The sequence below is a fragment of the Protomyctophum parallelum genome (assembly GCF_964188405.1).
Source record: "Protomyctophum parallelum genome assembly, chromosome: 23".
NCBI lineage: Eukaryota > Metazoa > Chordata > Actinopteri > Myctophiformes > Myctophidae > Protomyctophum > Protomyctophum parallelum.
Genome location: NC_139715.1, coordinates 15,191,945 through 15,206,944, shown reverse-complemented (window position 1 = coordinate 15,206,944; position 15,000 = coordinate 15,191,945). Strand labels below are relative to the sequence as shown.

Here is a 15,000-nt window from a genome sequence, read left to right as displayed (position 1 = left end):
TAGTTTTGAGTCTGAGAGGCCTCATCCAATGGTGGTCCGTGGCCGTGGCTCAAAATGCAGAATAAATAATGGACATTGATGTTGAAAACCACTGCTTTAAATGAACCGAGCTGATGCACAAGATCCCAAACTAACCTCTCTAACCTCTCCACACACTCTCTCTCTCTCTCTTCATCTCCGTCCATCCATCCCTTTTGCTCTCTCCACCCTCTCTCTCTCTCTCTCTCTCTCTCTCGCTCTTCATCCCACCGTCCAGGTTTGGCTGACGGTCCTCTTCATCTTCCGCATCCTGGTGCTGGGCGCGGCGGCCGAGGAGGTGTGGGGCGATGAGCAGTCGGACTTCACGTGCAACACGCAGCAGCCCGGATGCGAGAACGTGTGCTATGACGAGGCCTTCCCCATCTCGCACATCCGCTTCTGGGTGCTGCAGATCATCTTCGTGTCCACGCCCACGCTCATCTACCTGGGCCACGTGCTGCACATCGTGCGCATGGAGGAGAAGCGGCGGGAGAAGGTGAGGGAAAAGGTGATGTCAAATAAATTATTCCTACAATTGATGTGATATAGTACGATATGATTTATTGTCAGTTCACAGTGAGATTTGGTCTTGCGAGTTGCGACCCAACCGGTCAGGACAATTGGTACATATCGTTGCTCTCGGGGGGCATGAGGATATTTTTGGCATAAATCAGTGTGATTGAACACCCTTTACGTCTCTGTGTTGGTTCAAACAATATTGAACCATTGAAAAGCAGTAAAAAAGTGCCTCGGACAAAACCTCTTAACTCCATTGGACCCTCAAACTGTCTGCTAAAACAGCTAACTCCACCACCTCTACCCATCTCATACATGTAATTGACAATATATAAAGTCACAACAACTTTGATGAGGCAGTATTGCTTTGTTTTAGGGATGCTCCGATCAGGTTTTTTGGGACTGATACCGATCAGCGATTGTTTGTCTCATGATCGGCCGATACTGATACCGATATAGGTCCGATACCGATACTGATCTTGTGAAATGTTGCAAATTTTAATATTTCCAAAACCCACGTCAAAACTGTTCCTGTGTATGGGGAGGAAGGGGAGAATGTTTAAGCCTGTCACAACAATGCAAAATGATGTTATACCATATATCTGATTGACATTTATACCACTTAAATGGTGTAAAAGATCAGTTTCTCCAGATAGGGTAAATTGCCGATCACAGACAGGGTGAATGCTGATTACCGATCAGAGTGAATAACGGCCGGTATGGCGGATTATCGGAGCATTCCAGGGACCTCCCCAGAAGCAAAGATTTGAGTTCAAATGTTCACTCTGTAATAATATATATTCAAAGATTTGAGGCACATTTTCACGATTTTTCAAAAATAAAAGCTAAAGCATCACATAATGCTTTAAAACACCAAAAGGGGTTCCCGCCCCAAAATGGGTTAAGAACAAGAATGCCTATCATCCCACTGACTATTTGATCATATGACAGAAGTATGACAAAGTGTAGCTGACACACGCTGACCATTAAGCAATGTTGTCTCATCTGTCATGATGATTAGTAGTACTAAACAAATTTGAGTATGTGTATTAGCCAATCAGCTTAAAGGCCAAAATGATAGAGAGAGCTACATGTAATTATTGTATTGTTAAGGACATGAATATTTCTGTAAACATGTCTGACAACTGTATCTAAAGTCTCGAGCTCTCGAGACGGAGAGGAGGCAGAGTGTACATCACAGAGAGAGAGAGAGAGAGAGAGAGAGAAGCTGGTGGTCTCAGTCTGGGACACCTTCCGGGGTCTTGGCATCTCTGCTACGGCTGTCACTGAATAAACTAAAGATGACCAACTCTTGTCTTCAGAAGGAGGAGAGGACACTGGAGCAGCGCAGACATTTCAAGCCTTTTTTATTAGGTGCTAGTACAAAAAAATGTCAACATTTCATGACTGATGAAGACCGTAAGGTATTTTTTGTACTAGCACCTAAGCAATAAAAAAGGCTTGAAATGTCTGCGCTGCTCCAGTGTCCTCTCCTCCTTCTGCATCTTGTTGTCCTTGCTTGTGTGTCGCAACCGCCGGACCAGCCGTTTCAGGTATAGACTCCCTTTGTTCTGAAACCTTTGTCTTCATTTCTCCGCCCAAAACATCCTCATCAAAAGGAGGAGGAGATCCGCAAGGCGGCAGGCCAGCACCGGGACGACCTCGACCCGCTGTACCGCAACGGCGTGGGAGGAGGAGGGGGAGGGGGAGGACCGGGACCCGGGGGCAAGAAGCAGAAGCCGCCCATCCGGGACGAGCACGGCAAAATCCGCATCCGCGGGGCGCTGCTGCGCACCTACGTCTTCAACATCATCTTCAAGACGCTGTTCGAGGTGGGCTTCATCCTGGGGCAGTACTTCCTGTACGGCTTCCACCTGAAGCCGCTGTATAAATGTGGCCGCTGGCCCTGCCCGAATACGGTGGACTGCTTCATTTCCAGGTCAGAACAATGACATGGAGCTGCACTCCTTCCTTCCTTATTCCTTCCTTTGCATTCTTTTACTTCCTTTGCATTCTTTCTTCCCTTTTCTGTCTTTTCTACTTTGCCTTTTTTTTCTTTTCTTTTTTTTACTATTTTGAAAATATTTTTTGAATAGTTCAACCAGCCGATCTACATTGAAACGTTGTGAGCTTGTAGATAGGCTATTTAAACTATTCAAAAAAAGTAGTTTAGGGATAAGGGGTTTAGCATGGATGAAAATAGAGCCCTCTTTCTTTCTTTTCTTCCTTCCAAACACTTCCAAAACGAATGATCCATTCCATGTGCATTCATTCATTGGACGGATGTCATGCATGTGTTCATCATGGTCTGCGTGTGTATATCCCGCTAGGCCCACGGAGAAAACCATCTTCATCATCTTCATGCTGGTGGTGGCGTGCGTCTCGCTCCTCCTCAACCTCCTGGAGATCTACCACCTGGGCTGGAAGAAGGTCAAGCAGGGCGTGACCAACGAGTTCAGGCGTGACCACGAGTGGCTGCGGCTGGCCTCCGACGAGGCCGGCGACTCGGAGACCATCCCCGAGCGGATCTCCCCGGCCTGCCTCGCCTGTCTGCCGGCCTACGCCAGAGTGAGTATGGCGGCGGCGGGGGGCGGCGCGGAGGGAGCGGGGCTCGCCGACTACACCGGGCTCGCCGAGAGCGGCTCGGCGTGCGCCCTCACACTGAGCCCCAGCATGGTGGCGGTGGCGCCGGTGGGGCTGAAGGTGGACGCGGCGGGCTTCAACCCCGACGACTTTCTGTTCCAGGGCCCGCCCGCGTCTTTTTACGGCAGCAGCTGCGAGGGGCTGAGCGCCGGGAGCCGCGGGCATCTGGGCGCCATGGAGCAGAACTGGAGCAACATGGCTCTGGAGGAGAAAAGCCCCTCCCCCTACTACCCGCCGAGCAACACTCCTCCGCCCTTCTCCTCCTCGTCTCCTCCCGACCAGGGGAAAACACCGCCGCTGCCCCAGGAGGCGGAGTCCTCTCGCGCCCTCGCGCAGGAGGAAGAAGAAGAAGACGCCACCGTGGTTACCCGGGCGGAGATGCACGAGCCTCCCGTCGCCACGGTAACAGATGCTCGGAGGATGAGTCGTGCCAGTAAGAGCAGCAGTGTCCGAGCTCGACCCGACGACCTGGCCGTGTAGCTACGGAAGACGAAACACACGACGACACCCGCATGCACGACATCCAAACATCTCTTTTCTCTTTCACTCATCTCATGCACACATACATTTTGCCCTTACATTTGATAGGCCAAAGTCCTGTGCAGGCCAGGGCACACTGCTGAATCCTTGAAGGTAAAATCACCGATCTCAGGATTTTCGCAGCACAGGTCGATGTGCAGGCTTCCAGACCATTGCATCTTTTACTTTAGTATTAGAATCGTTCTTTTCTTTTCTTTTCTTTTCTTTTTTTTTCTTTTCTTTTCTTTTCTTTTCTTTTCTTTTCTTTTCTTTTCTTTTCTTTTCTTTTCTTTTCTTTTCTTTTCTTTTCCTTTCTTTTCTTTTCTTTTCTGTTTCAGAACTGTAGGGGAAAGAGGAGGGAGACAAAGATTGGCCCGTCAGGTTGCATTAGCCAAGTGGCAGTGCTGCGCCATCGCTGTTTGTACTATACGGTACTCAAGGTGAACTTTACTGTGACAGAATCTCCAGCCCTCTCACCCAATGGTCATGGAGCAGGATTAGGGAGCTATAACAGCGGCTTTAATATAATATATCTCTTTCCACAACTCTGGAGAGGAGCGGGTGCCGCCATGCAGTTCTGTATAGAGTTCAGCGTCCTCTTGGTTATAGGATTAAGCAGGGCACAAGTGAGGGCTCTGGCTTGCTAATGTTTGAGGGCACATGCACATGTACACTATATAACCCCCCCCCCCCCACACACACACACACACACACACACACACACACACACACACATACACAAACATGCACACACACACACACACACACACACACACACACACACACACACACACACACACACACACACACACACACACACACACACAATTAGGCAGCAGAGATACCACGGAAGTAAGGGATGATAATGAGGAGTATGATGAGGAGAGGGAGCTCAGCTCTTGGACTGATTTATGAGTTTGGGAGCTTGGAGGCAGCAATATTGTTCTGCATAGTATTTTTTTTCTTTTTTTCCCTTCCCTTTTTCGACCAGGAGACATCAGAGGAGAGGTTTGCACTTTTTCTTTCTTTCTAACTTTCTTTCTTTTCTTTTCTTTTTTTGTGATGACGGATTCTTAGCTAAAACGGCAAGGTCTGTGTCTCCTCTTGTTAGAAGGGTGTTGCGTGTGGCTTTTTGTTTTCTTTTTTTTTCTCCCTGTCTGTTCGTTTGTCTGTCTGTCTGTCTGTCCGTCCGTCCGTCCGTCTGTGGCATGCTCCAATGGCCTGCTAGCTCAATGAAGAGAGGGATCTGCAGATGCAACAGTGGAGAAAAGGTTGGAAAAAGGAGATGGGACGAGAGAACAGCTGTAGTGATCAGTTAAGGAAAGCGATGGAAGCAGTCCCACCCTGAGGTGTAGCCTTTAGGCTTTAGAGGTTGTGTGTGAGTAGCGTGTGCTCGTGACATAGATACCTTAGTCTTGTGTAAATGTTTACAAAAACAATTCTGCAGTTACATCAGGGTAAATTATATATATATATGTAAATATATAATTTAAAAAATATATATCATTCATAGGATATACATTCATATTATGCAGAGTTACCGAATTAGCATTAAACCTAGTTGTTACTTTCTGGCCAAGCTACAAACTTAGATAAAGATATGAGTTTACAGTAAACCTTAACACTGACAACTAAAGTCTAATTCAGAACCCAAAACAAAGCTTTAAAAAAAAAAGCTACATAAAAGGCTATAGACCTATTATAGATATAATTTGAACAAATAGGTTTGCAAGACTTTGTAGCTTTGCCAGAACGCACTAGTCAGTACACGCCGATTCCGATGCTTGTGTTTGCAGTGTGTTACGAAATGTGTCTTCATTGTAAAGAAATTTATGAGATTTAATTCTAGAGCCCGCCCTATACCTATATCTTTATGGGATGGGAGGGCATTCACTTCATAGTTCTTTTTTTTTAGGGTAGTTGTAGAACGTAGCAATGTAGGAGGTTATTGATACATAGCAATAGGAGTTTAAAAGGCATTGACATTTCTCTGTTACATCCTGCATTTCAACACACATCACATGTAGAACTGTTATTAGTTTTTCCCTGTTCTTTTTTTTTTTCCTTTTTATTTTATTTTAATTCCTGCCAGTTTATTGAAGAAAAGAAAAGCTAGACAAATCAGAAAACCACTCCTTCAAGGTGCAGTTGTGTTTCTTTCCAATCGCTTCCTAATTTTAGTTATCAAATTATATTCTTTTAATGTCTCATTTACCATTCGGTAAAAAACTAAAAACCGAAACTAAAAACAATACGATACAAATGAGTGACGGAGAGAGGCTTAGGAAAAGTCATGTTTTGGGTTTTGTCTCACTCTTGTTTTCACTGTTGAGTTGAAAACAGATTTAGCAGAATATATTTTAAATACTTGAAAAACACGAGGACCACTCGATGATTTACAATGATTAATATTTTCAGTAAATAGTTGTTAATAATTTGCAATACTGTATACTGCTTCAGTGCAATGCACCCAAATAATTATCATTCTGATTCCGAATGTTCCCTTTGGACAAGGATTCATTCCACAGAAGTGTAAATCAGAATGACCTCATGTGTTCAAATATTTGAAACCATATTCAAATAGTTTTGTCCGGTCATCTGGTTCAATGTGTCATTATCACAATCCAGCTAGCTAGTTAGTAGTGGGGGACACTGACCTATAGGCTACAGCAATGTGATGCCCCCCCCCCCCCCCCCCCCCCCCCCCGACACTACAACCAAACAATGAGAGGAAAGACCAATTGGATCATTTACCAGATAATTCTCTCCCTGCATTCATGGCAATTTGGAACTCCTTTTTATTTATTTTTCCTTTTTCTTTCTCTTTTATGTTTATTTTTTTTAACTTATTGCGCCAGAACTCAGAGCTTTACTTTCAAGAATTTTAATTTAAAAAAATCTAAATGTAGACTAGGAATGTTAGCTTAAAGCTAGTGCCAAATAGACCCCAAAGCTGTGTGTTATTGCATAGTAGTAGCTACTAATTGTAGCATAAGCTGAAACCCAATTTTCAGGTACAGTAGCTGGTTTGCACCTCAGTCAGTGTAGTGGTATAGCTTTCATATCACTGCAATGGTGCATACGATTAAAAGCACTTTATACACTCAAAACAATGTTTAAAAGTGATACTACAAATGCCACCATGTGTCTTAATTGTTAATGTGAACTCAATGGACCCTAAGAAAGGGATATACAATGCAAAACATTTTAGACTTTCTCACTCTGAACTCTCGAGTTTGACGACTGCACAAGGGACACGATTTCAAACTGAAACTCGAGAATTAGTACTAAGTTCCAACTTCCCCTGAATGCAACTGCACTGAGAAGCTTGCTTTGAGAAGCAAGGAGAAATGAAGGGCTCTACACTTTTGGCAATTGAAGTTCTATTTCACCTTTGGTAGAACGGGTCTTTATAGGAAGGTGTGACGAACCACAAATATGCTGTTTGCTGTCAAATGTTTACATGCTTCTGATGTAGCTTTGCTTTGTGACACGCAAGACAGTTCTTCTGCATACATCTTAACTTTAAGGAAAAAAAGATATATGTGCTGTGTCCTCCTCTGATTTGTGAAGGCCTAATCATTGATATTCCCAAATAAAGTGAAAGAGATCTCAGAGACTCCAGCACCTTCTGAAAGAATCTTTACATGGCTATACAGTTGCCTGGCAACATAAACAAATCTAGCCCGGAGAAAACGTATACAGAAAAGCGTCAATTGGCAACAAAGTTAGTTCAAAGGAAGCAAGCTCAACTTTGCGAGTCTTTCAGACATATATGGCTCCATGCCAAACGAGTTCGCCAGAACAGACTATAAACTAAAGACATTATGTTGAACTTTGTCTCTAAAATGTTGAAACAGCTAGGGTTCAGTTAAGGCTAAATCTGCCGAGACTAAATGTTTCTCATAACCTTATTGTTTCAAGCTGTCTCCTATACTCTACAGTATTATAGGTGAAGATTTGCACAGTTAGACATTAGACTGCTGGTCTAAGAAGATAGTAGAAAGTAGGAATACTTAGGGGTATCCCAGGAGGAGGGATATCCCCTATTATATTTTTTTTTGTGAGAAGAAATTATATTTATTAAATAACTTACAGAGACTTCAAAATTAGACTTTAAGAAAGGATATATTGCTTGTTTGTTGGTTTTTCTGTCCTAAAACATGGCTATAGAGGGATATGTTTGGCTGCTTTTAAAGTTTTGCCCCCATGGATGTGTCTTGCTGCATTGATCCTCTATATACCAGCCCACCCCCCCCAAAGTAAAATGGACAGTGTGTATCAGACTGATGGAATCTTCACGGACAGCACTCTGAGATTCTGCTGATCCACAGAAACAGGGAGAGAGATTCCAGTGTGGTCCGACTGGAGCCCAGCCTCACCCCCCCCCCCCCCCCCCCCCCCCCCGTTGTCAAATCTCTGTCTGAGTGGAGAGAGAAGTGCCTTACGTCTGGACTGTCTGTCGAGAACATGTTGATGTAAACGTACATTTACCTCAGATGTTTACAAAGCTGTTACTGAATAAACTTTTTTTGTACCATAATTAATTGCATTATTATTCGGTTCAAATGTTACATTTTCTTGGCAAAAGTTGCAATACAATTCCAAACACACAAACATGTTTGGAATTGTGATTTCCTGTGCTCAAGGACTAGGATACAGGCCTATAGTTTTCTTAAATGGATATTGTAGTTTTTGGGGTATAGCTGGGTGTCCTGTCCCATATAAGCACCAGGCTTCATCCCCTGTATCCTCTTATCTTTTCTTTGAACATTTTATACATTTTATATGCAATGAAAAACATTTTAACTTAAAAGTTGCTGCTTTGCTCGATCTCCTTCTGACACTCAATCCTGTGCTCAAGACAAGGACTACTTCTGGATCCTTCATTTCAATCCTCAATTTATCTCATTGTACTTCCAGCTGTATACCTTCATTTGTTTCACTTGTTGATCTCAGGGGCATTTGTTGACATTATATGCAACGGCTGCCCGGTGGTCACTGTCTCCCACTGTGTGTGTGTGTGTGTGTGTGTGTGTGTGTGTGTGTGTGTGTGTGTGTGTGTGTGTGTGTGTGTGTGTGTGTGTGTGTGTGTGTGTGTGTGTGCGTGTGTGTGTGTGTGTGTGTGTGTGTGTGTGCGCGTGTGTGCGTGCGTGTGCCTGCCTGCCTCATCCATGAAGCTATGCTGAGGCCAGCATTTCCTTTATGCCTGCTGAAAGTCCTGGGGATTGAGTCTGAACAATCATCACACACTCTCTCTCTCTCTCTCTCTCTCTCTCTCTCACCACACACACACACACACACACACACACACACACACACACACACACACACACACACACACACACACACACACACACACACAGTGAAAAGGCCTTGTATGCACACATATACGTGCCTCTCTCTATAACTACCCCCCTCCTCCTCTCTCTCTCTCTCTGTCTGGCTTGCCAATAGATTTGTGCATGTGTGTGTGTGTGTGTGTGTGTGTGTGTGTGTGTGTGTGTGTGTGTGTGTGTGTGTGTGTGTGTGTGTGTGTGTGTGTGTGTGTGTATGTGTGTGTGTAGTTGCACATCACATACGTGCTTGTCCATATGTGCTTATGTGACTACACTACAGTATAGGCAATTTGAGGTCACAATTTTGACAAACTGTCAAAGCAACCACAAATAATCTTTCTTTCAGGGATCTAAAAATGAATATCCATAATTTGAACAGTATATGGTTTCTGTGGACAAAGGTGCAAAATGTCAATAGCAGGAATAGCAGGAAATTTTTTGCCACATTTAGACGCAAATCTAAAGAATATTTTGTTGTCAGCAATTCCGTGCTGTTGGCAAACATTGATCAAATTAACAATTATAAATTCTATAATTGTGTAGACTTATTGTAAATGAAGTAATGCAGATGTTTAACAATAATTTAAGCGTAAAGTGAAACCAAATAGAACCGTACATCCATTTGGTTTCATTTTACGCTCTCAAGAGTTAAAGATTTATAAGGGTCCATTTGGTTACCAACTCCATCATTTTCCTAGGGACCACCTGGAACCACCTCAAGGACCACTGGTGGACGGTCCCCGGATTCCACTGGTTGTAAACCACTGATCTACACAAATTTTGAGTTCTTTGCACTCAAAACTGAAAACTACTTGCGCTTCTGAACCTTTCAACAGTTCCAGTTTGGAATGACCTAAATGTGTATTTTGATTATACAGTGCAATTGCAAACATGTTAATTTGGGTCATATATATAGTGTACTGTAGGCCTACAATAATGTAAACAGTCAACATATACGTGTGCGTGAAATTAATAAAAATCAGTTATTTTCATTTATTTATTTACACTGGTGTAAATGTAGCTGTTGCACCAGTGATTCTTAGCATGCTTTGCCACGGTATCTCATAACATATTTTCTACTAAATAATTATATGAATTCTCAACAAAATGTACGGTATAGGATACATATCTCAAGTGTTTCCCCAAATAGTCAGCTGTATTTGTTTTCTCTGCACCGCAAATTATTTTAAAAACAGTGAATAAAACTGTATCAGAGGTCAACTACTACAATAGATTAGAGACTATAGAGATTAGATGGCCTTTCTATGGTCAAACATACAGTAGCCATGTGGTCAGATAAGTTTGTTGAAGCTGTTTTATGTATTTGGACAGGAAAAGGTCAACAGCAGATAAATCAGAGAACAGGTGGTGTAGTTTTAAACTGAGGCCACTAGATGGTGCCCACAACAAATAAGAACAAATAAAAACCAAATGGGGTAATAATATAAAACAGTTCAGTGGAAGAACTTAAATCTACAATACCGTGTGGATAGAAATATTTGAGTGTCTCATCTTTACCCTGTATAATAATAATAACTTAAATATAGAGTACAACTCTCTCAAAGTCATTCTATAGCTGTCAGATTGATTGATTGATTGATTGATTGAAATAAGTATTAACAGTTTGCAGAATTACAGTACATTACAAGCACAACTCAATACAAAGACTGTTAACTGTGAGTGGACGACACCATAAAGCATTACACTTGTTTACAAGAGGGTCCACCTTATTCAATTCATCAAAACATTTAGAGACGTACAAATAAGACACTTCTATATATAGCCAAAGAACAGAACAGGAATTCATCATTCTATAGGACTGATAATCTAATATATCGTTACAGTACCTGGAAATAAACCATAATTATTAATTGACATTATATAATGCAATATGCAAATGTAGCGGATTTGACATTTTAATATAGGAGCTGTATACCCTATGGTGTATTATGTCAACATTAATCTATGAATCTGGATGTGGAGTATAGGAACTAAATATGATGCATTGTGATCTATAAGCTATGCAATATTATGAACATGAATATGACAATATGAGAGCTATGCTCTATAATCTATATGCAATGCATAATGTCATATTTATCTACATATGCACATATATGGATCTGAATGTGGCTGAATGTTTCATATATAATGCACATATATGAACATATAAGTTTCATATAGGCCAAGTCCTTTCCGTACGGGCCATTACTTGGAATGATAAAACCTTGGGTATCGATGTATAGATTCGCCATACTGATATTTAGAAACATTTAAACTGACCACGAATGGAGAATTTACAGTGCTGAGAAATCTATACTGCCTTTCACTCTCCTGTCTCAACTGTGCAGAGTGAACTTTGTCACTGTGGATACAGTCTGCAGTCATTACCATATACTGTCGATAGTGTTGAGGGGAAATTCAACATTCAGGGCAAAGGTCTATCTGCTGTTGTGGAACAACTCTATGTCGGGAGAGTCAAGTGGCTCATATGGACCAGAGGTTTCCTTCAATCTCTCCACTATGCGCGAATGGGAGGTAAGAAGACCAATTAAGGTCTGTTTAATAATAGAACCCATACCGCACAGGGCTCACACGTGGTGTGTGTGTGTGTGTGTGTGTGTGTGTGTGTGTGTGTGTGTGTGTGTGTGTTACAAACAAATCAGAAAGCAGGAGTTCTTTGAAGTTCTGTAACATCCTTAATTGCATCCAGACCAGTCCATGTTAAAGTGACAGATTCCAAACTCCAAGTCAACACTTGAAAAAAATTATCACCTGCAAGGAATTTCTTTTTCTTTTTTTTTGTTATCAAATGTTTTTTATTTTAAGACAAAAATCACAATAATACTGCAAGGAATTTCTTGACAGAAAGTATAGCTCATAAGTCATAACATGACTGCAGTGGATTTTTATGAAACAAACACTTTGCAGATAGAAAGAGGATAGGTGATAATTCAAGCTTTCCGTACAGCTGCTGCAATGTTGGTGAGTTCGACGTTTAATACAATCAGATAGGACCTTTCTTTTTGGATGTATGGGCTGTCAATGGGAAATTGCGACTAGTTGCCACCCTGCCATCCTACTATAAATGCGCCACTTCTCTGTGTGCGTGCGTACATGTGTGTACGGTTGTAAATTAATGCACGTAACTCGAGAACCGTTTGACCCACCGACTTCACATTCGACACACGCATTCCACACCCCCACAGGGAGTGCAGTGCCAGGTATCGAGTCGGTCGAACCCACGGTTCTCCAGAACCACCACAAAAGGCTCTGGTCAGGCTCTGCCAGTGGGCCTAATGAGGCCAACTCTTTTCACCTGGGCCAGGCTCTGCCAGTGGGCCTAATTAGGCCTAATGAGGCCAACTCCTTTCACCTGTGCAATTTCCAGGAGAATGAGACTAGCAGGACAAGCTGCCAAAGACATGAAGAACTGCCTGCCAGCAAACTAGTGCTGTGGGAACGAACACACGGGCATCGATCACGAGGACGTCCCACACTAACATATGTGGATGTACTCAGGAACGACGCAGGAGTGCAAAGTATACCAACAAACTGACCAGATGTATATGGAGAACCGGGATAACTGGAAGCGACGATGGAGGGCTCGCGGTCTATAGCAGGGACGTGCACACATAGACATTAAGGGGGGCTTCAGCCCCTGCCCTTCTACCCGTCTGTAAAACAACTGCCCTTTCCAGACCACGAACGCATCATTTACTATGGTGAAAGAAATGCCATGCCATGCCGGAAGGCAGCGTTCAGGAGAATTGCTTTTTCCCCCCGATGTCTCCTGAACTTGAACACAGCATTTTGCATTGAACAAATTCGTTTAGAAATCTATGTCGTATACCGCATCTCCACTAGCTAAAAATAGCTGATCTACAAGCTCACAACGCGTCACAGCGCGACACATTGTGAGCTTGTAGATCAGCTATTTTCGCGATTTTTGTCCAAAAGTGCCCTCTTACGGGATTTCAGCCCCTGCCCCTGTAACACTCTCTGCACGTCCCTGGTCTATAGAGACACTCCACAACACAGTCATGAGCGTCGCGCCTATCACAGACATGCATGCGCAGAGAAAGTTCAGTCAGGAAACTCAGTTGCCGGCGGCCGTTCATTGGGCTGCCTCACCATGACTGCATCATGTTCTTATTCACATGATTCACTCATCCAATCACACATCCATTCCATCTTCATACCGGCTATTTAAACTGGGAGTTTGCACTGCTCATCCTGCTTGCTTGCTTGCTGCTGCACGCTGATTCTGCGGGCAGCACTGCTGTCTGCTTAAACTTTTGTTGCTCACCCTCCTCCACCCCAGCCACCACCACCTGTCGTTTTGGATCTGCTGTTTAGGTACGGGGGATTCGGAGTCCCTATATGGTTGGGACTGACGCGCTTGATCAGAGTACCTAAAAAGCAGATCCAATTCATCGCCAAACCATACTAAATATATTGCTCATTTTATATTTAATAGATATACATTTCATCCATTCATGAGCTGTCCTGAGTGAAATGTATTTCATTGTTCAACGTGTTTGTCAGCATCCAGACTATGAGCCCCACCTCCCTGTCTCAGAGAAGTCCAACCCCTTGACCCGTGACATCGACCGGGCATCGGCCAATCAAATAGTGAGGCTGTTACAGGCCTGTGACGCCCAGATGTTCCAGGAGGGGGCAGGAAACATGTATGAGGTAAGGTCAAAGAGGTCAGTGTCTGAGACGAAGGAATGCTATACGATTTAGTCATTCTATGTCTACAGAATCAGAGGACGTTTGGAACCGAACCGCCACAAGGAAGGACCCCTGGGGGTCCACTTTTAGAACCACAGCCTTGACAGCCTAACATGGCTGCTAAGCACATATTATGCACCTACAAACTCACTTGCCCAAATGTATTGCCAAGCAAGACAGAGGTGTAGAGAGACACGTATGTGTGCATGCAGGGCCTTTACACTGTGTGTGTGTCTCTGTGTGCGTGCGTGTGTGTGCTCTGCAGAGGCTTTTCAGCCAGCGTGTGGTGAAAACCATGATGGAGGTAACGGCGCAAGTCGAGCTTATTCTTAAGGTACGACGTGTATTTTACTATATATATTAATATATTATAATATATATATCTCCCTTATTGTTCCTCACACGACACACTGTCTGTCTCAGTCATGCTAATAACCATCTCATCTGCTGCTTCCTCAACAGGAGCCAGAGGAAAGCAGGATTGTGTTAAGCGGTTGCGGAACCTCTGGGCGCATAGCTTTCCTCATTGCGGTAAATGTTTTAATCGTTATTATTTCTGGGCGGGAACCCCTTTTTGGTGTTTTAAGCATTATCTTATACGTTAGCTATTGAAAAATAGCAGATCGTGAAAATGTGGCGCAACTTTCAGAGCGAACATTTTTAACTCAAATCTTTGCTTCTGGGTGGGTCCCTGGAACAACATAATATATTTTCAGATGGGGGTCAGCGGCCAATTACATACATGTTTTGAGAACGACTGACATAGAAACGTAGGTCTTTCAGAAAACAGTCAGGATTTAGAAGGCATTTTGTAGATTCGTCCTCAGATCTAAATGGGTTAAAGGGACACTTCACCCTTTTTGCAAGAAAATATATGTTAATGACGTTTAGAAGCTTTAGAACACTTTCCTGGAGATCTTTATGTGTGTAATATGTGGTTTTAGATATTTTAGATAGTAGCAGTGAGCCTGTTGTCTCTGATGTCATGGACACTATACATTCCAGAATTAGGACAGGACTGAATTTAAGCCATTTTAATGGCTTAAATTTGGGTCCCGGCCGGGCAAGGCTTTGAAAATACTGCTGCTGGATGTTATGCAAAAAGGCTAATTATAAACGTCTAAAATGTCCGTTTCATTCTCAGACGACCTTCAACAGATTACTGAGAGAAAAGAACCAGACTCCTGTCTACTCGTACCTTATTGCTGGAGGAGACAGGTGTGTTAAA

At 43.1% G+C, this 15,000-nt stretch overlaps 2 protein-coding genes across 2 annotated transcripts in view; both read left to right on the top strand.

Moving 5' to 3' along the window:
• LOC310854342 (gap junction alpha-3 protein-like) overlaps positions 1–3,701 on the top strand; it is an 8,959-nt gene extending 5,258 nt beyond the window's left edge. Inside the window, exons 4-6 of the mRNA XM_083758941.1 lie at positions 257–514; positions 2,154–2,473; positions 2,865–3,701. Coding sequence (XP_083615067.1) covers positions 257–514; positions 2,154–2,473; positions 2,865–3,657 — 1,371 coding nt within the window. The 3' untranslated portion in view covers positions 3,658–3,701. The remainder of the gene's footprint in view (positions 1–256; positions 515–2,153; positions 2,474–2,864) is intronic.
• A 7,800-nt stretch (positions 3,702–11,501) lies between these two features.
• gckr (glucokinase (hexokinase 4) regulator) overlaps positions 11,502–15,000 on the top strand; it is a gene marked incomplete at both ends in the record, with an annotated part of 26,075 nt that continues 22,576 nt past the window's right edge. The window contains 5 exons of the mRNA XM_083758912.1: positions 11,502–11,573; positions 13,584–13,733; positions 14,038–14,106; positions 14,235–14,303; positions 14,917–14,990. Of these exons, the coding sequence (XP_083615038.1) occupies positions 11,502–11,573; positions 13,584–13,733; positions 14,038–14,106; positions 14,235–14,303; positions 14,917–14,990 (434 nt within the window). The remainder of the gene's footprint in view (positions 11,574–13,583; positions 13,734–14,037; positions 14,107–14,234; positions 14,304–14,916; positions 14,991–15,000) is intronic.